This window comes from Myripristis murdjan, chromosome 5, assembly GCF_902150065.1.
Source record: "Myripristis murdjan chromosome 5, fMyrMur1.1, whole genome shotgun sequence".
NCBI lineage: Eukaryota > Metazoa > Chordata > Actinopteri > Holocentriformes > Holocentridae > Myripristis > Myripristis murdjan.
Genome location: NC_043984.1, coordinates 36,986,480 through 37,011,031, shown reverse-complemented (window position 1 = coordinate 37,011,031; position 24,552 = coordinate 36,986,480). Strand labels below are relative to the sequence as shown.

Here is a 24,552-nt window from a genome sequence, read left to right as displayed (position 1 = left end):
AAGTGTGGACTGTTTTCCCTGTCATGGAAAAACACCTAAAAAATATGAAAACTGATTTAAATTCAAACACTTGTGAAATCCTGGAAGCCTGTGAAGTTTGTGTTCTGTCTGCGGTTACACACTGAAGTGTGTTTCTTCAGCACACGCTGCACATTTTACCTGCCGATGCTTCATGTGTGTACGGAAGCCTGAACAGGTCAAAAACACGCAAAACTGACACTTTGATCCACATGAGTTATTCACACGCTGCCGTAACCAACACGTTAACAACGTGCAGCTTTTCACCTGATCTACGAGCTCAGACCACCTGTGAGCAGCACAGGTCACTGAATACGTCCTTGAAAAGTCCTGGGATGTGATTTCCTAATCCAGATCCTGATCCAGATTAACACGACTTTATTTTACAGATGACGTCAGCATTTTGAAGTTCTGTTCCCTGTTTTGTTGATTAGAAACAAACTGTTGGCATTTTTAGTTTTCATCATTCAGTCCAGTGACCGTGTTCTTCCTTTAAAATAATCCATAAAATAATCCGGATTACATATTGATTTGAAACTGACTGCAGGAAGCTTTAGTCCTGAGTCGACTCGACTCGTTTCAGAGGCTTTTCCAGTGTAAGATTTTATAATCGCCACACAAATGTAAAGAAAAACTGTGAAAAACTTTGAGGGAAACGGGTGTGAAGGGGAACCCGGTGCAGCCTGACAGCCTGTGTGGTGACGGGACGGGAGCTCTTCTTCTGTGGTGTTCTGTGGCTGTGGCTGTGGCTGTGGCTGTGGTGTGGAAGTGGTGGTATTAGCTTCTGTTAACGTGACAAGATGTCAACAACAACAACAACAACAACAACAACGTGACCCTGCCTCCCCCCTCCAAATATCTCTGTTTGTCTCGCTCTCTCTCCCTCCTCATTTTCTTTGTATTATTTTTGTTTTGGTCAAATCCAACCCTGTACTCTCTCTCTCTCTCCCTCTCTCTCTCTCTCTCTCTCCCCCTCTCTCTCTCTCTCTCTCCCTCTCAGTTTTGACCCCCCCTCCCCCCGTCCCTCCTGGTTTTCAGTTGTTGTTTGATTTCTCAGGTTGATTCATTAGAATCAGAAAGCGCCCCCCTCCCCCCCTCCTCGCTCTAGCTGCTCCATCCTCCATGTTGGTTTTGGTTGATTTGCAGGCTGATTTCTTGTTATCCCTCTCCTCCTCCTCCTCCTCCTCCCCCTCCCTCCTCCTCTCCCCCCTCTAGCCATCCATATTGCAGCCTGTCCAAGCCATATTCATGGGCCTTGTCCTGGCTCTGCTCTACTGGTGTTTCGGCCAGTTGTGGTAGAAAGGTATACACCAACAGAACATTACCGTTTCTCTCTCTCTCTTTTGTCTGCCATCCATCCATCCATTCATCCATCCATCCATCCATCTTGCTCTGGAAGGAAAGAGGGAGGAGAAAAAACTGTCCTGGTCGTTCATGAACTGGGGGCCACAGGTTTGAAACCTTCTCAGGGCCCGCGGAGACATTGCTGCTCGTCATGCTCTGGATCTCAGAACCGCATCTGGATCCAACAGGATCCGGTGATTTTCACTGGTTCCAGATCCGTAACAATATCATCCAGATCCACATCGTATCCTGTTGGATGTGGATGTGTGGGGTCAGATCATGTCGATGCGACAGAGCTGCACACTGATCGAGAAAAGCCTGTGATTGGCAGGTTTTTGAGATAAAAGACTTGAAAACTTTACTTGAAAAATAAAACAGCAAGTATACTTATTAATTAATCAGTCCATTTATTTAAAGAAATTCTCCAACGTTTTGGTCAAAATCCCCTTTTCCTGACTCCCCAGACTGAGACCAGATGTTGGACACCATTTTCACATTTCCTGTTAGCTTAGCATAAAGACTTGAAGTCTATGGGAGTCGTTAGCTCCGTCAAAGTAAATGCTGCCTGTAGGAAGTGAACCGCTGGACGTACAGAGGTGAAAGTGGGATCCAACATCTGGTCTCCGTCTGGGGAAGTTGTTAAAGAGGGAAGTTTTCCTTTAACTGCTTTACATCCATGATCCGGATCCGGATCCGGTTCTGGATGGATCTTAAGTGCTGGTTCAGAGATCAGGCACATCCCTGTTTGCTGCTCTCTGACGACAGAGCATCGACAGAGCGTTACCCAGACATCCCTGCACTCATCCAGCCAACATATCAGGTCAGTATTGGCTGGTGTGATGATAACACGCTGGTGGCCAAGTCCAGACACACATGCTTCCATAGTAAAAATCATTTTCAGCTTTTAAACGTTGCCACTGTCACTGTGAAAACCTTAAATCTTCAAAATGTCACAAACACTTCAGAAACAGCCTTTATTTCTTCGTCGCCCGCCGTGCAGCCAGCAGGGCTCTTTGCTCCCGTGACAGTCAACACGACTGGAGTTGTGAGGTTTTCACGTGACAGCAGCAGAGTGTGTGATATCCTTTTAATGTCATGTCACTTGGCCATTGGCAGGAAACAGTGTGACAATGTGATAAACAGTGGGAAGCAGATCAGTGTGTGCCAGCGATGCCACAAACCCTGAACAGACGTTAGGTGGCCCGCTGAATCGATTCTGTATGCGTCTTTTTTGATAGATAGATAGATAGATATACTTTATTGATCCCAACCAGGGAATTTCTGCACATGTGAGTTATCAGGGCGCCCGCTGGTCCTGGAATTCCTGGAATATCATGGAATCATGGCAGCGGTATTCCAGGTGGAGAACGTCAGCGTTTCTGTGAATAAATACTGCAGAAAATATGTTTTCTAGCTCATTGCTCACAGTCGCTGCAGTGGCAGGTGAATGGATTTAGTTTTGGCCAGTCCTGGAACTGTAGATGGCACATTTTTTAAAAGAAGAATCAGCCATAAAACCGCCTGCTGGTGTCGAGTCAGCGTGATGAGAGCGTCATAACACCTTTTTCAAAATGCATTTCCAAAGCTCTGTGGATGCAGTCGTCATATAAAGGGACACGTTTTGAGTCTAGCAGCCTGATGTGCAGTCGACCAAGTCCTTTAAAAAAACAAACAAAAAAAAAAAACCTTTACCCCCAATTCTGATTGGCCGAGACGGTCTTTTCCTCCTCCCACACGTCCTTTCAGACTAGGCATCTTCATCATCGCCATCCTCTTCCTCTGGGTCATGGCGCTCAGCCTTCATCTTCTGGTTTGAGCATCACTAACTGCAGCATGGCGTCCTGTCCTGTCGGTCGGCCTCGGCTCTGCTACGGCTAACATTAACCTCTGGCCTTAAAGGGGCGGGCTCCCATCGGCCTCCTCTTTAAAGGGACACAGCTCTGTCTGAACCGACGCCAACCCTGACGTCTTCCACGTCGGCGTTCCACGTCAACAAGCGGGAAAACTTCCTTCATTTGTCCTGAAACTGCTGGTTAGCATCTTCGCGCTGCCTTTCAGACAGAGGTGTCCCTTTAAAGGCGCCGGTTCCCACCGCCCCTTTAAACTCGTTAATGCGTTCCACTCTCACCTCCTGGAAGGTCCTGGAAGGTCCTGGGAGGTCCTGGAGCTTCATGCCTGCCTCACTAACTCTCTTCACAGCTCCTCACCACGGGTTTGGTGCTTCATTCAGTTTTATTCATTTGATTTAATTTCATTCATCATTTCTCTCCATTACTTGCAACAGGTGTGGTGCAAAAAAATGATGTACTATTTCATTTTTGTTTAATTGTTATTTTATTGCATTTTTTTTTTTTTTTTTTTACTTTATCCATCCCTGTCACCATTTTTGCTCTTCTTTCTGTTTCTGGCATTTTGATATGTGCCCAATCTGTTATCATTTATTTTTTCAGTTTAATCAGCTGTTTCCTCCATCTCTCACGACGGGATCGGTTCTTTGTTTGAATTTAAAGACCCCGTGAAACAAACTCTTACTTTCTTGATTTTCATGTATTTCCTGTTGAAACAGGAAGTTTGGGTGCAAACCAACAGGATCTCAGTTTGGGGGAGAAACAGTTTTATTTTGAAGGAGCAGGTGAATGAGAGGACATTTAGAGATTTGTCAAGCTTTTATTGTTAAAGAGGCTCTGCTGTACAGGAAGCAGAGGTCATGTGAGGTCGTTTCACGGGGACTTTAAATTTGATCCGTCCTGTTCAGTTCATCTCCTTATTTTTCTGCCTCACTGCAGGAATACTGGTTCAACTTTGTTTTTTTTCCCCCTGTTTTTCCTCGTGGTTTTCTTTTGTATTTTAAGTTTTTCTCTCCATCCTGTGTCCCGTGTTGTGCTGGTCTTGCTGTGTTTGCTGCTCGTCGTCTCTGTTTGTCGGGACGTCCGCTCCGCGTCTCGTCCCTCCTCTTAACTCTTTAACTCTATGACTCTCTAACTCTCTAACTTTTTAACTCTTTGAGTCTAACTCTTTAACTCTAACTCTTTGACTCAAACTCTTGAAAGCTTTAACTCTTTGACTCTCTAACTCTAACTCTTTGACTCTCTAACTCTGACTCTAACTCTTTGACTCTAACTCTTTGACTCTAACTCTCTAACTCTTTGACTCTAACTCTGACTCTCGAACTCTTTGACTCTCTAACTCTGACTCTCTAACTCTTTGACTCTAACTCTAACTCTTTCACTCTCTAACTCTAACTCTTTGACTCTCGAACTCTGACTCTAACTCTTTGAGTCTCTAATTCTTTAACTCTTTGACTCTAACTCTGACTCTCACTCTTTGACTCTCTAACTCTTTGACTCTAACTCTTTGACTCTAACTCTAACTCTGACTCTCTAACTCTTTGACTCTAACTCTCTAACTCTTTGACTCTAACTCTTTGACTCTCTAACTCTTTGACTCTAACTCTGACTCTCTAACTCTTTGACTCTAACTCTGACTCTCTAACTCTGACTCTAACTCTTTGACTCTCTAACTCTAACTCTTTTGCTCTCTAACTCTAACTCTTTGACTCTCTGACTCTCTAACTCTTTGACTCTCTAACTCTAACTCTTTGACTCTAACTCTGACTCTCTAACTCTTTGACTCTCTAACTAACTCTTTGACTCTAACTCTAACTCTTTGACTCTCTAACTCTGACTCTCACTCTTTGAGTCGCTAACTCTTTAACTCTTTGACTCTCTAACTCTGACTCTCACTCTTTGACTCTCTAACTCTGACTCTCTAACTCTTTGACTCTAACTCTAACTCTTTGACTCTCTAACTCTGACTCTCACTCTTTGACTCTCTAACTCTGACTCTCACTCTTTGACTCTCTAACTCTTTGACTCTCTAACTCTGACTCTCACTCTTTGACTCTCTAACTCTTTGACTCTAACTCTTTGACTCTCTAACTCTGACTCTCTAACTCTGACTCTCTAACTCTTTGACTCTCTAACTGTCTCTAACTCTTTGACTCTCTAACTCTGACTCTCACTATTTGAGTCTCTAACTCTTTAACTCTTTGACTCTCTAACTCTGACTCCCACTCTTTGACTCTCTAACTCTTTGACTCTCTAACTCTGACTCTCACTCTTTGACTCTCTAACTCTGACTCTAACTCTTTGACTCTCTAACTCTTTGACTCTCTAACTATGACTCTCACTCTTTGACTCTCTAACTCTTTGACTCTCTAACTCTTTGACTCTCTAACTATGACTCTCACTCTTTGACTCTCTAACTCTTTGACTCCAACTCTTTGACTCTAACTCTGACTCTCTAACTCTTTGACTCTCTAACTCTCTAACTCTTTGACTCTCTAACTCTGACTCTCTAACTCTTTGACTCTAACTCTGACTCTCACTCTTTGACTCTCTAACTCTTTGACTCTCTAACTATGACTCTCACTCTTTGACTCTCTAATTCTTTGACTCCAACTCTTTGACTCTCTAACTCTTTGACTCTCTAACTCTCTAACTCTTTGACTCTCTAACTCTTTGACTCTCTAACTCTGACTCTCTAACTCTTTGACTCTCTAACTCTAACTCTTTGACTCTCTAACTCTAACTCTTTGACTCTAACTCTGACTCTCTAACTCTTTGACTCTCTAACTCTTTGACTCTCTAACTCTGACTCTCTAACTCTGACTCTCTAACTCTTTGACTCTCTAACTCTGACTCTCTAACTCTTTGACTCTCTAACTCTGACTCTCTAACTCTTTGACTCTAACTCTGACTCTCACTCTTTGACTCTCTAACTTTTTGACTCTCTAACACTCTAACTCTTTGACTCTCTAACTCTTTGACTCTGACTCTCTAACTCTTTGACTCTCTAACTCTTTGACTCTCTAACTCTGACTCTCTAACTCTCTGACTCTCTAACTCTTTGACTCTAACTCTGACTCTCTAACTCTTTGACTCTAACTCTTTGACTCTAACTCTAACTCTCTAACTCTCGAACTCTGACTTTCTAACTCTTTAACTCTCTGTTTAACTCTAACTCTTTAACTCTTTGACTTTCTAACTCTCTAACTCTTTAACTCTCTCGCTCTTTGACTCTCTAACTCTTTAACTCTGTAACTCTCTTTAACTCTAACTCTTTAACTCTAACTCTTTAACTCTTTAACTCTAACTCTTTAACTCTGTTTAACTCTAACTCTTTAACTCTTTGACTTTCTAACTCTTTAACTCTCTCACTCTTTGACTCTCTAACTCTTTAACTCTCTAACTCTAACTCTTTAACTCTCTCACTCTTTGACTCTTTAACTCTTTACTCAAGGAATCTTTTACTTTGCTGCCTCTGCTGCTCTGTTTTTAGTTTCAGTCCTTTCCTTTGGTTTTCTCCACTCCTTTCCTCTGCCTCTGTTTTCCCACCTGAACCTCTTTCGTTTTCAGTCTTCCTCTGCTTTGTTCCTCCTCCTCTTCCTCTCCTGTCTCCTCCTCCTGTCTTCTCTCTTTTTCCTGGTTTCAGTCTCAGATCAGTTTAGCTGAAAAAAACGGCCAGACGCTGCAAAATAACTACGTTTCTCTGTCTGTTCTCCTCCATGTCTCTCTCTCTCTCTCTCTCTCTCTCTCTCTCTCTCTTTCTCTCTCTCTCAGGGTGGCTGGAGCCCCTGGATGCCGGTCGTCGCAGTGATGGTCGCCGTGACAGCAGCGGTTCTCTACCCCAACTTCTCCAAGAGCAGCTCCACCTAGGACACACACACACACTCACACACACACACACACACACACACACACACACACACACTCTCTCTCTCTCACACACACAGACACAGACACACACACAGCGCTGTGAGGAGAGCATCACTGCTTTACTTGTATAAAGTGTAATTGTACATAATTGTAGAGGGAATCTAAAGGTTGTGGCTTCTGCAGAGGATCCAGACGCTTCACTTCGTTCTTCTGTTGTTTTATTCGTTTGTTTGGGGCGTTTTGTTCTGTTTCTTCTTGGCTCTCTCTCTGCTGTGGTGGGAGTTTTTTGGGGGTTTTCTGCCCGTCTCTCTGATTATTTTTTTTCTGGGTACCAAACTGTCGGGCAGGCCGGGCTTCGCCGTGCAGCTCAGTCCGCTCTGAACCAGCGGAGGCTTCCTATTGGCTGCGGCGGACACCGATAACGGCTGATTTCCTGGAAGCCGCTGGTGGACCGACCTGACGGAGCAGCACATCGTCCTTCAGCCGAAACCAGCTGTGTTTCATTTGAGCCGCTCACGTCTCGAAAATGTCTTTTTTTTTTCTCTTCTCCTCTGGGATTTAGTCAAAAGCAAATCTCGGTGATTTTAGCCCAGAATCTCAAAATGATCATCAGCAAATTTCTGAGGTTAAAGTTCTAAATTTTCAAGAGAAAACCTTGGAAGAAAAAAGTAAACAAACACAAGAAAAACAATTTTTTTTGTCATAATTTTCTGACTATAATCTCTGAATTTTCAAGCTTTCCTCGTAAATTTACCACTTTAATTTTTTATTTTCTCGTACACTCATGACTTTATGGCTTTCTCGAATTCTTGCGAAGGACCTCCCCCCCGCTCTCCACGTTCTCTTTAAGCGGCTCCTCCTCTCGTCCGGACGGCCCGTCGCCTCGTCGGCGCTCCGCTCACGTGGATGTGAGAGCTTTTTCGGAAAACACCGATCGCCGTTTTTAAACCGAAGAACCGATGAAATGAGCTGCAGCTGCTGTCGCCGCCTGGCAAACAGCGCAGCACTGGGCAGAAAAGAAATAAAACCAAATCAAACCAATACAAAAAAAAAAAAAAAAACCTTGACACTTTTGGTCTCACGTCTCCTGGTCCAGCCTCCTGACCCCGCAGCAGGAGAACCATCATGCAACGGGCTCCTCCAGCTGATCGTTTGTGCCAAATTTGTCCTTTTTTTTTTTTTTTTTTATCTTAAATTTGACGATTTTCATGCTTGAAAAGTTCCAAGAATTCAGTGTTTTGTTTTGTTTTGTTTTTTTTTCCCCTGAAGCTTCTCAGATCAAACTGAAGACTCTCAGATGATCAGGATGACCCAGATCCTGTTTTTCACTAATCGAGGCGTATCGGCTGCAGGTCTCACACACACACACACACACACACACACACACACACACACACACACACGAGTCCTGCTGCAGTCTGATGCAGCATCCGTGTGTGTGTGTGTGTGTGTGTGTGTGTGTGTGTGTGTGTGTGTGTGTCCGCTGGTTCACACGGTTCATCAGGCGGTTTCCAGAAGCCCGGCTCCGCTCCGCTCACTTCTCTCCTGTTTTTTCAGTCGGCCATGTTGGATGTTCCATGTGGCGTCTGTTTGTTGATGATGTTTTTGTTTGTTTGTTTCGGGGGAGGGGGGAGTGAAGGGGGGGGTGGGTGGGAGAGGGGGACTCAATCCAAGCCAAATCTGATTTACTTTCTGTTTCTTCTTCTGTTGTTTTGGGCACAAATGGGGGTTAAAGTGCCTCTGATGTAACTAACACCGGAGTTTGTTTGTGTATGTGTGTAGACGAACACAGACACAACCGCTCACACTCTCTCTCACACACACACACACACACACACACACACACACACAGACATGCACTTAGTCTTTTGGCTGCCGCAGGCCTGGCAGGGCGTCTGGAGGGTGACTTGGCCGAAGCGACGCGCCGTGTCGGAGCGATAAACCAAACGAAGAAAAGATCGATTTTAGCTTCACGGCTCTCCGTCGCCCTCCAGACGTCTCGAGCCAGGCCTGCGCCGAGGAATTTATAGCAGAAACTAAGTTATTTAGTGGTGAATCCGTGTGTTTGTGCGTGTGTGTGTGCGCGCGTGCGTGTGTGTGTGTGAGTGTGTGTCGATGAACATAGGAGGGTGTGACGGACCGCACACACTCGGCAGCGTCGAGCAGCGTTTTCTCATCGTCAGTGTACTCTGTCTTGTCTCTGTGTTTAAAATAAAAAAAAAGACAATGAACAAATATTCCTGATGTTTAAAGAGAAACACACTACAGCGAGGAGAGAGAGAGAGAGAGAGAGAGAGAGAGAGAGAGAGAATTGTAAAATAAAAGGCAAAGTTATCAAATGATGTGCTATTAGACTTATTTTGTTAAAATTGTTTAGAGATATGAGAGAGAGCTATGTAGAGGTTATGACGATGATGATGATGATGATGTATTGAATATGCAGAGCGATGTTTGGATTAAAGTTGTAGCAAGCTGACCCACCAAACCAGTCCAGATGTGTTCTTCCAGATGTGTTCTTATACTGGTGTGTGTGTGTGCAGACTGGGGCCTAAACAGTCTTGGGGCTGCATCAGTTGGCTTTGACTGGAAAGCTGAGACTCTTGTGGATTCAATGAGCCACATTTGATTCCTGTGTGATGATGTTGGCCCCCATAGCAGCCGTTTCACTGCAGGCAGAGACTTTTGTCAAACTGGACGTCGCTGGAGAAAATGACCTCTAGTGACCTCTAGGAGAATCACAGCCTCATCAGACTTTACACACACAAACTAGAGAGCGAGGCCGCACACACACACACACACACACACTCTTACCCCTTTTCCACCAAAGAGGTTCCAGGGCTGGTTCGGTGCCAGTGCCTGACTTAGCACCGGTTCTTTGTTTTTCCACCGCCCAAGCTCCGGCCAAACTGGTTCCAAACCGGTTCCAGGCGAGCACCAAGTTCGAGCAGGGGCTAAACAGGAGCCAGAGAAAGAACCGATGACGCGACCCACCGCGTCATTGGTGGGCGGGGCTACAGACTCAAACGGGAACAGCCAACGCTATAAACGTAAAGCTAAACGTAGTCGTCATTCATTCCGGCCACGAATACGACGGGCAGCCGGCGATAATTGCATTTTTAGTCTCTGGATCGCAGTGTAGGCTTGTAAAGACACGATCAGTGTTTGCATCGCTACGTCCATTTGTCGTCCATGTTTGTTATTGTGATTTCGAGCGAGCGCCTTGCACACCCACGTGATCACGTTTTACGATGACGTCATGACGTGGCTCTGACTTGGCTCCGCTTGGCTGTTGGCCGGTGGAAAAGCAAACCGGTTCTTTGTTGGAACCAGTTAAGCACCGGCTCTAGCACCAGCACCGAACCAGCACCTGGTGCTTTTTGGTGGAAAAGAGGCGAGTAAGGGCCAGTTTCTGACCCATTAACACGACACGACGCTCAACATCCGATCACAGGGAGAAACACAGTTCTGACAGAAATCAGCAAACGTCAGAAGTTTTTGACACCAAATCAAAGCCTGAATTTTTCCTCAGGGTCTCAGGGTCCTAATGTGGGATTTTGGAGGATTTTTTTTTTTTTTAATTTATTATCCACTTGTCAAAAATGGTTAAGTTTTGCACTAAATCTGTGTCAGAAATGGCATCAACCCAAAAATCGCTGCAACAACTGACACATAATTGAACACAGGAATCTCTTCATACACTCCCATCATGATGTTCTTACCCCCTAATAGACTCTAAATAAATAAATAAATTCACAGTGATTATTCCAGATTTATGGCCAGAATAACTTGACACACAGATCTGAGCTGCTTCTCAAATTAATCTTCCAGACGAGGTTCACCTTCTGTTTGGTTTCTCCTGCTGATCTTTTGTTTCCCCCTCAGGTTGGCAGCCTCTCACAGCAAAACTTAATTCATCAGAAATTATTTGCTGTAATTATTTTTTTTCCCTACTTAAACGTTTTTTCAGCACTTCCAGACGGTGCTGTGAAGGTTTAGTGTCTCTGATCCAGAGACTGCACGGGCTGAAATGTAGTTGACCTCTGACCTCTGGACACCAGCAGGTGATGGTGCACAAAGAGCTGTACAGGCGGCCGGGCTCATCTGCTCATGATGATTTTCATTGTCGATTTAATCTGTAATTGATTTCATTATTGATTGTGTTTGTTACATGTCAAAAACAATGAGCACTGTCCACCAGCAGAGCCCCAATAATGTCTGTCTGAACTTATTACATATAAACTCAGAAAACTGAGCAGACATTTGCGTTTATGATGCTGTTAATTTTATGTGGAAAACCAAAAAAAAAAAAAAAAAAAAAAGGTGACCCGATTATCCAAAGTAATCGATTAATTTTCTGTCGGTCAGTATTTTCTTTAGGTGGACGTGAAAACACTCCACAGGCTTTTTGTCGGGAAGCTTTCAGACTTCCACCTTCCTTCCCACAGGAGGATCACGCTGAGACGCGACGCTCCGTCTGTCTCGCTGTGACTCACGGACACTTCATGTTCCACTGGAAAGCAGAAGTTTTGTGTACCAATATATATATATAAATATTTATATATATATATACCAATACAGGCCAACAGTTTACAGAAAACCACAGTGGCACTTGAATGAAGCCTGAAGCTTCATAAGAGGCAGGAGCGAAAGGTCAATAATATCAACCAAATGGTGAAAGACACTTTTTAAAAACATCTTGGGATGGGAGCTCAGGGGTGCAGCGGGCGCCGAGCGGCGTCTCATTTAGCAGCATCAGCAGGACACGCCGAGCGGGGAGTCGTCTGCAAACAGTGACGTAAAAAACACGAAGCCGCCCGGTCGCAGCTTTAAAGGCTTTAATGTGGAGCCTTAAGATGTGAAGACAAGACGCAACAAACACAGGAGAAACTGTTATTGCACCATTTGGACTCAGGTCTGGACTTGTGTGTGTTTCTGTGTGTGTGTGTGTGTGTGTGTGTGTGTGTGCGCGCGCGCTCGGTAGCTCATATCTTACTTCACACGACAAACATGCATCAATCATACAGCTGAGTCATGATGTCATTTTTACGAGATGGTCGCAACATGTCGAAGGAATCAGCATTTGGCACGCAGCTCCGTCTCTGATCTGCACGAAGCAGGGTGTGTGTGTGTGTGTGTGTGTGTGTGTGTGTGTGTGTGTGTGTGTGAGATGAGGTAAGGTCAGAGCGTTGGGACTTGTCACGGAGGGTTGGGCAGCTCCGCCCGAACAGCAGCACAGATCATCTCTCAGCTTTTACACAACACTTGACGTTATCTGTTAGAAAAAAATGATGGAGAACAGAAACATGACATTAGAAACATCAGAAGAAAATAAGTTCATAAAACTGATGACAGCAATAAAACAGCAGATCAATAAAACAGAAGATCAATAAATCAGCGAGTCGGGTTTGAACTGACAGGTTTACAGGTTCAGGTGCCAGACTCATATATAACAAATAGTCAATGTAAAGATATTAAACGTGTGTGTGTGTGTGTGTGTGTGTGTGTGTGTGTGTTCAGCCTGAGGAGCAGCACAAACAGGAGAGAAGAAGACGTCTCACTCTGTCTCTTTTTCCAGGAACCAAAACGTCACCAGACTCTGAAAACATGAATGAATTGGTGTGAATTGGCTTTGTGCACAGCTCCGCTACTTCCTGAACTATGGGACAAATTATTGGACAAAATGATTAATCCAGGTGTGTCTGACCTTTGTTGTCAGGTCAGACACACCTGGACTGATCAGTTTGTCCAATAATGTGAGACAGGAAGTAGCGGAGCTGTGCGTGAAGCCAGTTGGAAAATGACCCTGACATGAGTGTGTTGTCATGTTGTCATGCAGCTACACGGCCACACCCACCGCGTGACGGCACACAACCGCATGTGTCATCACGTTTGGTCTCGGTTGCCATGGTAACAACCTATACACAGTGGCAGCTACACCCTTTTTTTTTTTCAGAAGAGGGTTAACCACGTTTTTCACAAAAAAAAAAAAAAAAAAAAAAAAAAAAAAAAAAATTAGTAATTCGTTTTGTCACCCATAGACGATCTTTGAGAACAAAGCGAGCTCAACGTCATCCGGGAAAGATGCTGCCTTCAAGAACTATGGAAAAAATGGGGATTTAGGGGGTTTACACAGCGCTAACAAAGTGAATGTGACTGTTTGATGGTGATGATGATGATTATGGTGATGATGATGATGATGATGATGATGATGGGAATACAGGATTTTTTTCTGAACGCTGAGCCGCTGAGAGGAGGCGTTCAGGGGACAAAGAGCGTGGAAACTGTCAACAAGGACAGAACAAGGACCAATAAAAATTCCTCCTTTTACGACGTGTTGTTGTGGACGGTCACTTTCTGTGCTGCTGCCTCTATGTGAGAATATTAAATATAATTTTTGCCTGTGAATGTTTGTTCTGATTCTGCTTTGTTAACCGGGTCTGTCTCGTCAAAGACGTTCTTCATCTAAAAAATGATTAACACTTAAATTTATGAATAAATAATTAGTGTTGCCTGAAGTTTCAGTCAAAAGGTGATGTGTCTTTTTCTCTTCTTTGTTTGCAGCAGCAAAAATAAAACGACCCCCCCACAAAAAGCCCTCGTCACGCTCCGTTTGCTTTTTGTTGTTATTTCCGACCAGCAGAAGCTGCATTCGCTGACCGGCTGTTTTTATTTTTAACATCAGACCCGGGACATGCAGCAGGATGACCAGCCACACACAGCAAACAGCTGCTGGTTTTCCTGGTTTTAATGTCACCAGATGTTCACAAAATAATTTACCTGCTAATTTTAACTGTGCCAGGCTTAAATAATAATAATAATAATAAGTGGTTTTGTATGTAATCTGTGTGTTTGGGCTGCAGTTGTGTACACGGGATTAACGGAGAGAGATTTTTGCTGAACAGAACAGAACTGGGATCTTTAGAAATGTCATGAACAACTTTGTCGACAGATGATAAAAATCTGATTAATAAAATAAAATAAAACACAATACATACAACAGCGTATTAAGGCCATTTTAGGAAAAGCCAGAGAGGGGGTTAATATCCTGGGAAAAAAGGATATTCTCTGAGATTGAAGTGGTAAATTTACAAGGAAGAAACTCAAAAATTTATGAGAAAAAAATCTGGAAAAATAGTTTTTCTATCACTTTTTTTTTTCTTTTTTTTGCAAAGGAACCACATCGCTTCTCTTTGCTTGGTTCTTGGTTCTTTGACCCAGAAAAAGAAACAAGTAAACTATTTTTGGTCGTTTTTTTTCTTGTAATTTCTTTTATTTTTATCACCTCAGAATTTTCAATTTTTTTCTCATAAATTTGTGAGTTTTTTTTCATATATTACAACTTTAATCTTGGGGAATATCCATTTTTTCTTGCAAATTTGTGACTTTATGATCGAAGAATTTTTTTTTTTTTTTTTTTGTCATAAATGTACAACTATAATCTCTAAAATTGTTTGTTTCTTCCTCTGAATATCACACCCCTGTCACATTTCCAAGACATCATTATTTTCCCCTGCAGCGGTCCAAACACGCCGCCGCAGCGGTTTTATTCAGGGGTTTAAAGTTTGAAGAGCAGTGTCTCTGTCTTCCTGAGGAGGGCAGATGCAGAGGATGGTCAGAAATCCGAGCTGAGGAGGCGGTCCTTGAAGCGGCCTGAGCCAGACTCCGGACTGTGGATCAGAGAAACTCCAAACCAACTTCCAGCCTGCAGAGCGGCAGCACGGCGGCACCGCGCACACACACACACACACACACACACACGCGCGGACACACACTCCACTTGTTGCCAGCGTTTCCAACAAGAGCAGATTAAAAAGTGAAAGATTAGAAACAGTAAAGATGCCGGCCACAGAGAAGGACCTGGCTGAGGACGCGCCGTGGAAGAAGATCCAGCAGAACACCTTCACCCGCTGGATCAACGAGCACCTGAAGTGCGTCAACAAGCGGATCGCGGACCTGCAGCTGGACCTGGGCGACGGCCTGCGGCTCATCGCCCTGCTGGAGGTGCTGAGCCACAAGAAGATGTACAGAAAGTACCACCAGAGGCCCACCTTCAGGCAGATGAAGCTGGAGAACGTGTCGGTGGCGCTGGAGTTCCTGGATAAAGAGAACATAAAGCTGGTGTCCATAGGTGAGTCAAGTTTAAGGCCATTCATTAGCGTGGGAGTTCCGAAATCCAAAACTGGCCCCCCAGTAATGAGCTGTGGCCTTTTTATGGGGGGTCCCAGCACGGCAGCAGAACCAGTACTGTTAATATTACATATTTTAGCGAGACCGGTTCCCGTTTTGTGCAGTCTGGATCCCGTTAACCCCAACACACGCCGTCCTCCCGTGTGCAGAAACGCCAGCGCCAAGCTGCCTTCAAAAATCTGCTAATTCGACATTTCCTTGCTTGTCCTCCAAAACACACGCCTCATAAAACAAGTTTAAAAACAAATACGAACTAAACAGGGTCCTGGCTCACATTCGGCACGTAACCCATAAAGCAGCACTTCACTTCTAGAAACTTAATGCTGCGTGTTTTAGAGAGACTGGTTCCCGTTTTGTCCAGCCGGGGTCCCGCTTGGCACCGACACACGCCGTCCTCCCCTGTGGAGAGAACAGCAAACAGGGGCTGCGCTTGCTTTCGGCGCATGTGTGTGTAATCCATGAAGCAGCGCTTTAACTCCAGAAAACCAGTTTTCCGGCCGGGCTCGGTGAGTCTCACCGCCGGCTGCCGCTCGCCGCTGTGCCGAGGCGCAAGGCTGGTTTGCTCGTGTGGGAATGGGAGGCACAAGACTTACAAAAGATGAGATATTATCGAGGAAAGTGTTGCTAATGGGTTGTATGTCTGCCGAAGTGAACACTGACTCTCAGGTGTTAAGAAAAAGCTCAAATATATTTTATAAAGTTGTTGTTTTTTTGTCCGAGATCCAACTTCAGTCCATTCATTAGACTCGAAGCTCAACCGGCTGCCCAAACTTCACCTGGCGGCCCAAACCAGCCGAGTCCTGGGCTGCTGTAAGGCTCACCGTGTGGAACCACTAAGGCTCCAGGTTTTGCTGATAATACTTCTTGTTTTAATGAGATTAGTTCCCGTTTCACCCGGTTAGTGTCCCCGTTAGCCCCGCAAAACAAGCCCCTCTCCGGTTTGCAGTGAATGAGCGTCACGCCAAACTGGCTTTAAAACTTTGGCCATTTATAGTCGCCTGGATTATAATGACGAATGGCTCCGCTTCCGAATGATTTCTTTTGGACGTTTGAAACATTAGGAGTCTGTGTTCAGTTCGGCGCACACATAACACACCCAGCCTCACAGCCTCCCTGGAAACTCAGCTTCAGTAAGAGGTTCTTACTGCTCGCTGCCGCCCATGATGGTGTTACAGCGGAGGGAGATGACCTCGGTAACCCGGGGCCACAAGCTGATAATTAGTAGAGCCGGATGCTGTATATGTTTTTTTTTAATGCCGAAGTGATGAGGGACTCCTACTTGTGCAGAAAATATTCAGAATAATAATTTATGATGTGAATTTTTTTGTCAATAAGTAATGAACATAAAAGTGCTGTGTATTTAAATGAAGGTTTGGCATGACATGTCTGGCACATCATAACAGCACAAATTTGTGGGACATGGAAGGGAGACTCATAAAAGAGGACTTGACATGTAACCCCCCGCTTGCTTATAGGGACCTTTCATTCACAGATGTATGACTCCTTTGGGGCCCCCGGGCCATATCTTTGGATGCTGCTGGATTACACACACACACACACACACACACACATGCTCAGCTGCAGAGTGACTGGTGACTCAGAGGAGGCTGAATCATATTTTACAAGGTGTGGAGTTATCGTTGATAAGCACAGCAGCATTAAACAGGCAGGTTTTATGAAGGGAGTCTGGTGTGACTGTTCCCTCCACACAGAGCAGGGGGTTGGGAGGGGGGGCGTCCCGGTCCCAACATGACAAAAGTACTAGTGTGTTTTAATGAGCCGGCGTCCCGGAGGGAGACACAGCTCTCCCTCGGCTCGGCTCCCCACAGAACAAGAGCACAGATATTAGTCACTCATGCTTTAATGAGCCCGGCGGCCCGTCCCGCGCTCACAGGCCACAAACAGCTCACTGATGTGGTTTGTCAGATGAAAGTGAGTCAGGTCTGTGAGTCTCTGCTGGAGTCCATCATCTGAAGTCTCATCGCTGTGTGTGTCTGTGTGTGTCTGTGTGTGTGTGTGTGTGTGTCTGTCATGGTTTCTTTACCTCAGTGGACTAAAGGCCAAGTGCAGGATTTTCTCCATGTCGGCTCTTGTTCTCTGTGTCATGGTGTGGATGTCTGCAAGCAACGGAGTCCACAGAATTTCCCTCGGGATCAATAAAGTACATATCTATCTATCTATCTATCTATCTATCTATCTATCTATCTATCTATCTATCTCTTTTCAGTCCCGGCTCAGGTGGGACTGTTTCAGCAGGATACAGCTGGAGGTGAAACCCTCCTCAGCGTCTTTTCTGGGGGGTAAATCTGTGAAACACGGCGACAGCACACACACTGATGTGAGCTGTGTAAGAAAACACCTTTTTAAATGGGAAAAAACCCTTTTTATAGGAAATGTGACAGATTTTTGTCTGCAGCATCAGATCATTTCTCGTGTGATGAGAACAGGAGACACTGAACAGCAGCTGTGGACGTTCAGCTGCTTATTAAAATATGCAGCCGAATGTGGCCGCAAATCAAATAACATGATTCTTTTTTTCCTTTTTCCGTGAGTAAGAGTGGCACGGCCCTTTTCACCTACACACAACAAGAGTTTTTCAAGTTGGTATGAAAAAAGGTGTTCAGGACCGAGAGTCAGAGTGAAAGTGTCTCTCCGGGTTGGATGTTTCTGGACGAGACGCAGAGGCGCAGAGCAGCGGGACGTCCCGTGCTGGGAAACCTGTCAGGGGAGCTGCCTGGCCCTCCCAGCTCAAAGTGAAGGAAGGCTTCGTGCCCACAGGGTGTGTGTGTGTGTGTGTGTGTGTGTGTGTGTGTGTGTGTGTGTGTGTGTGCTCTGGATGCACGCTGCACTGCAAAAACTCCAAATCTTACCAGGAATATTTGTCTCATTTCAAGTCAAAATGTCTCATTTCACTTAAAATAAGACAAGATCACCTCAGAAATAACTCATTTTTAGACAATTTATTTCAACAAGTTATTTCTTAGGTTATTTTTTAGATATTTTGACTAGAAATGAGACCTTTTGATTTGAAATGAGACAAATATTCCTGGTAAGATTTGGAGTTTTTGCCGTGTGGGCGTGGCCCTGGTGATTGACAGCTCGGCTCCTCACAGGAAACAAACTGGAATCTTTTCCAGCTTCACTTCAGACAGGAAACCCAGAAGCTGCTCCGGCTGGCCGACACACACCTGTTCTCGCCTCCTCGCTGCACCTGATTGGACGAAGGCCTCGCCGGTGGGCGGGGCCGACACGGCGGCTCTTTGTGTTGTGGAAAGCGTTTTCATCTTCATGCTCACTTTAGAAGTTTCTTGTGAGTTTCCAGAGGAGGCAAGTCGGAGCCGGACTCCCACTCATTTGCATGAAGTCGCCTAAACCTCAACTTTATGCAAATGAGGAGGCGCTCCCAGAATGCATTGCACGGCTGCTTACATAGACAATGAGTGGGAAGCTGAAACGACCCGATTCTGTAAACGTCAGTCTGATGTGAGTGTGTGTGCAGCAAGTCTGTCAGTCAGCACTACACACACACACACACACATACACACACACACACACACACACACACACACACACACACACACACACACTCACAAACACACACACACACACACACACACACACACACATTGTTGCTTTTGTAACAAGCATCTAATTCCTGTCTGAGTGACATCATCGCTCAGATTTCTGAGGTTTAGTCTGTGGGCAACCACAGGTGTGTGTGTGTGTGTGTGTGTGTGTGTGTGTGTGTTGGATATGTGTGTGTGGGGGTACGGTGAATACTTCAAAGTGTAGGATTCTTGTGTCCTGGCCAGCAGAGTGTGTGTGTGTGTGTGTGTGTGTGTGTGTGTGTGTGTGTGTGTGTGTGTGTGTGTGCGCGTGCGCGTGCGCGTGCGCGTGTGTGTGTGTGTGTGTGTGTTTTACAGGTTCTCTCTCTTAAACAAAGACAGGATGTCTCATTTTGTCAGCAGCTGCAGACGCTTAAAGGGAGATTTCACCCATAATTCTGCCTTTCCTGGATTATTTCTCGACGTGTTTGGCTTCACCGAGCGAGGAGGGTGGGGGGGGTGAGGGGGGGGTGGGGGGGGGCAGGCAGACAGACAGACAGACAGACACCCTGACTCTCCCTCTGTGGTTCTCAACCCGGGTGTGGGGACAGGTCAGGGGCCGCAGGGCGAGGCCGGCAGGTCCTGACGTGGTTTTCAGGAAATGAAGCGACACTTTGGACGTGTGACTTTGTTTCTGCGTCTTTGTCTTTGTCTTTGTCTTTGTCTTGTCTTTGTCTTTGTCTTGTCTTTGTCTTTGTCCTTGTCTTTGCTTTATTTTGGAGCTGAGATGCGTGAAGCTGCTGATTCTCACGGGTTTTAGTTTTCAAACAAACTGAGAGTCAGAAACGCGCTCGTCACCTGCGGCGGTCAGGATTCAGTTCATGTCGGAGCCCGAGGGCCGGGGCCCGAGCACGGGGCCCGAGGGCCGGGGCCCGTCCCAGAGCGAAGCTTCAAGACGCTCCTCGCTGTGATCAACGTCCTGCCTCAGACAGTAACTCAGATCTGTGCAGGCTTTTATTGTGAAAAACCCAACATTAAAAAAACCACCTTCTCTAGGCTTCTTAAAGCGGTTATGTGAATTGTTAAAGCATCATGGTGAGGCGAGGAGTGGCTGCCTGAGGCTTCACAGTTTGTCTCTGAAACAGCGACTCGACTCTCTCCCTCTCACACTCACAGCATCTCTACGGTAACATGACGTGAAAATAATGTTTGATGTCTGCTTCTCTTCTCCTGCACTAATATTTGCTGCTGTGACAAGTTCAGCCTCAGGATGTTTGTCATTCAGTCTTTTTCTGTCCATGTCTGAAAATAAAAACACTGACATGGGATTTTATTGTTGTTTATTTCTGACAGTGACATAAAGCAACGACGCTCAGAGATATGAGCTCTTTTACATGTTTGAAAATACTGTCAGAATGTCACTTTATTGAACTGGCTCCTTTATGATGAACGTCGACATCAACAGAGGTTAACTATCGAATCGTTCTTAAACCGTATCAAATCGTTCTGTATTAACAATATATCGTTTCTGAATCAAATCTTAACCCGTGTGTGTATTTATGTACTGAATCAGCCTCATGCCTGTGTGTGTGTGTGTGTGTGTGTGTGTGTGTGTGTGTGTGTGTCGGCACAGAGACGCTGCCGTGCGTCCGCCTGCCTCTGTCCTGTAAACCTCAGTCTTTGTGTAATTGTTGGCACGTGCATGAGCCTCGTGCACGCTCGCACAGCCCCCCCCCCCCAATCACCTCATTTGCATATTAACACCTGCTGCTGCTCGTTCATGTTTTCAGACGTGGAGACAGAAAGCCCAGCGAGCGCAGGAGGGCCAGGCGCTCACACACACACACACACACACACGTATAATAATTTAAAAACCATACATAACTGGGCTTGTACAGTCACACACACACTCAGTGGGATCAGACGTGGAGGACACTTTGATTAAAATAAGATTTTTGGTTAAAAAAAAAAAAATCTTAATTTATTACATCACAGCTGCTGAAGTGTGTGTGTGTGTGTGTGTGTGTGTGTGTGTGTGTGTGTGTGTGTGTGTGTGTGTGTGTGATGCTCCTGCGGTTGCTGATTGGCTGACTCAGAATAGAAGCTGTGGTCTGGGTGATGATGGGTGCTCGGTGCTGGTGCATGCTGGTGCATGCTGGGAGCTGGGTGCTGGTGCATGCTGGGAGCTGGGTGCTGGTGCATGCTGGGAGCTGGGTGCTGGTGCATGCTGGGAGCTGGGTGCTGGGTGCTGGTGCATGTTGGGTGGTGGCTGGGCCGTGGCTGTGCTGAGGTCAGAGCTCAGTGATGTCAAACTGTGTACGTTTGATTTTCCACAGCAGAGAGGAAATGACTGAGTGGCCGGGGTGGGTGGGACACACACACACACACACACAGACACACACACACACACACACACACACACACACACAGTGAGACCACAGCAGGTCAGCAGTCGGTGTTGTTTCAGTTGCTGCTGCAGTTTTCTAACCAGCCTGTCATTAAACCAGTCAGTCAGTCAGTCAGTCAGTCAGTCGGTGTGCTCTTAAAGGGACAGTACGCCTAAAAATGAGGATTTTCTTATTTAGTGTGAAGTTCTGTGAACATCGACCTGATGGTGCCTGAGAGTCACAAACTGGAATAATCTGGAGGTTTAATCCATGGTGGTTCCCTCTGCCTCGCTGCAGGTGTGTGTGTCCACGCACACACACACACACACACGCACACACACAGTGCTGCAGGAGGAGGAGGGCTGACAGAGGGGGTTTGTGCTGCAGCCAGGCAGCATCGCTCTGTCAGATGCCTCACCTGCATGAGGAGGAGGAGGGGTTCTCTCTCTCCACGTGTTGTGTAAAGTTTAACCCACCAGGTGAATGTGCAAACCCAACTGGCCAATAAAAGTGATTTTGGTTTCAGTTCATGTGAATATTAACCCGGCGGTGTGATGCCGTCAGTATCAGCTGTGGAGGAGGAGGAGCGCAGGCTTTCTGCTCCTTCCTCCATGTTTTCCTGCAGATCAGAGGAGAAGCTTCTCTGGTCTGAACCACACCGCCTCTTATCTGAGCTGTGTGTGTGTGCGTGTGTGTGTGTGTATGTGTGTGTGTATGTGTGAGACCGGGCTCCACCCTGCTTCGTATTCACCAGCTGTGGTTTCCGTGGCGACATGGGGATTGGTTTGGTTTGGGTTGCGTCCCTCCTCCGCTCTGAGGCAGCAGTTTGCTCATGTTCTCTGGAGGAGCTGCTCTCAGAGTCCTGAGACAGAAAAACCTTCACACAGAAACATGAAGCGTAAACGCTGTAACACTGTAAACTGTAAACACTGTAAACGCTGTTACACTGTTAACACTGTAAACGCTGTAAACGCTGTAAACAGTGTAAACTGTTGACGCTTTAAACGCTGTTAAAGCTGTAAACGCTGTAAACACTAAACGCTGTAAACGCTGTTAACACTGTAAATGCTGTAAACGCTAAACGCTGTAAACACTAAACGCTGTAATCGCTATAAACACTAAACGCTGTAAACACTAAACGCTGTAATCGCTATAAACACTAAACGCTGTAAACACTAAACGCTGTAAACACTAAACGCTGTAATCGCTATAAACACTAAACGCTGTAAACACTAAACGCTGTAAACACTAAACGCTGTAATCGCTATAAACACTAAACGCTGTAAACACTAAACGCTGTAAACACTGTAACTCTGTAAACGCTGTAAACACTGTAAACGCTGTAAACACTAAACGCTGTAAACACTGTAAACGCTGTAAACACTGTAAACACTAAACGCTGTAAACACTGTAAACACTAAACGCTGTAAACACTGTAACTCTGTAAACGCTGTAAACACTGTAATCGCTATAAACACTAAACGCTGTAAACACTAAACGCTGTAAACACTAAACGCTGTAATCGCTATAAACACTAAACGCTGTAAACACTAAACGCTGTAAACACTGTAACTCTGTAAACGCTGTAAACACTGTAAACGCTGTAAACACTAAACGCTGTAAACACTGTAAACGCTGTAAACACTGTAAACACTAAACGCTGTAAACACTGTAAACACTAAACGCTGTAAACACTGTAACTCTGTAAACGCTGTAAACACTGTAAACGCTGTAAACACTAAACGCTGTAAACGCTGTAAACACTGTAAATGCTGTAAACAGTGTAAACGCTGTAAACGCTGTAAACACTAAACGCTGTAAACACTAAACGCTGTAAACGCTATAAACACTAAACGCTGTAAACAGTGTAAACGCTGTAAACGCTGTAAACAGTGTAAACGCTGTTAACGCTGTAAATGCTGTAAACACTAAACGCTGTAAACAGTGTAAACGCTGTAAACGCTGTAACACTGTTAACGCTGTAAACTGTGTAAACAGTGTAAACGCTGTAAACAGTGTAAACGCTGTAACACTGTTAACGCTGTAAACGCTGTTAACGCTGTAAACAGTGTAAACGCTGTAAATGCTGTTAACGCTGTAAACAGTGTAAACGCTGTAAACGCTGTTAACGCTGTAAACGCTGTTAACGCTGTAAACGCTGTTAACGCTGTTAACGCTGTTAACAGTGTAAACACTGTAAACAGTGTAAACGCTGTAAACGCTGTTAACGCTGTAAACGCTGTTAACGCTGTTAACGCTGTTAACGCTGTAAACAGTGTAAACACTGTAAACTCTTAACGCTGTTAACGCTGTAAACACTAATCGCTGCAGTTTAACCCTTTCACACACGTCGGTCTGCACAGCGGTCAGTGGAGCTGCAGAGGCTGCGGCTCCTGCTGGTTGTTGATCTCTGATCTGAACGTTGGCTTGATGACTTTGTGACGCCTCGACGTTTTTGTCATTCTGACGTTGTGATATGAGACCAGATATCATATTGTGATATTGTGATATTGTGATTTTGTGATATCCTGGTAGGACATGAATCCTGTCCTCTCGTGGGTTCAGAAGCTGCTTCACAGTAACTGGATGAGACGTGTTGGACTCTGCTTGTTCTGTTGTTTGTCTTCACTCACTCACTGATTATTGGCATTATGAGGATTATTTATCAAAAATAAAATTGTGTGAACATTTAGTGAAAGCACCAGCAGTCGTTGTTACAGTATCTTCACAATATGGATATGGAGATATTTGGTAAAAGTTATTGTGGGTGTGTGTGGGTGTGTGTTTGGTGGAGCTGTTGGCAACAACAGTCTAATCTCTGAGATTTTATCACCTTCACCTTGCAAAACCCTGTAGCTGTGTGTGTGTGTGTGTGTGTGTGTGTGTGTGTGTGTGTGTGTGTGTGTGTGTGTGTGTGTGTGTGTGTGTGTGTGTGTGTGTGTGTGTGTGTGTGTGTGTGTGTGTGTGTGTGTGTGTGTGGATGTTGGCCAGAGTAGAAGAGTTGACTGTATCACACTTTGGGCGTTGGCTGGCTTCGTGTGCAGACAGGTGTGTGTGTGTGTGTGTGTGTGTGTGTGTGTGTGTGTGTTGCGACATGCTGAGGAGGCATGTTTTTCTCTCCTGTGTTATGAAATCCATGTGAAAATGTGAGAGACGCTCAGAAACACGAGGGATTAACAGAAATGATATGAGCCCGTAGAAATGATCCAAACCTCTTTATTCTGGATTAAAGATCCTCTTGACCCCCTGACCTCCTCTGGGTTAGGGTCTGACCTCCCATGGGTTAGGGTCTGACCTCCTCTTGGTCTGTTAGGGTCTGACCTCCTGTGGGTTAGGGTCTGACCTCCTCTGGGT

At 45.3% G+C, this 24,552-nt stretch overlaps 2 protein-coding genes across 9 annotated transcripts in view; one reads left to right on the top strand and one right to left on the bottom strand.

The window, feature by feature from the left end:
- slmapa (sarcolemma associated protein a) overlaps window positions 1–9,564 on the top strand; it is a 97,103-nt gene extending 87,539 nt beyond the window's left edge. For 6 of the 8 annotated variants that reach the window (XM_030051744.1, XM_030051749.1, XM_030051748.1 and 3 more), the window contains one exon: window positions 6,984–9,564. In XM_030051744.1, coding sequence (XP_029907604.1) covers window positions 6,984–7,079 — 96 coding nt within the window. In that variant the 3' untranslated portion in view covers window positions 7,080–9,564. Of the gene's footprint in view, window positions 1–1,233; window positions 1,322–6,983 lie in introns of all 8 variants that reach the window. The other 2 variants (XM_030051746.1, XM_030051751.1) reach the window with 1 other exon arrangement.
- Window positions 1–24,552, bottom strand: part of LOC115359332 (NACHT, LRR and PYD domains-containing protein 14-like) — a gene marked incomplete at its 3' end in the record, with an annotated part of 845,616 nt that overhangs the window by 497,094 nt on the left and 323,970 nt on the right. The gene's annotated exons all lie outside the window — the stretch shown is intronic.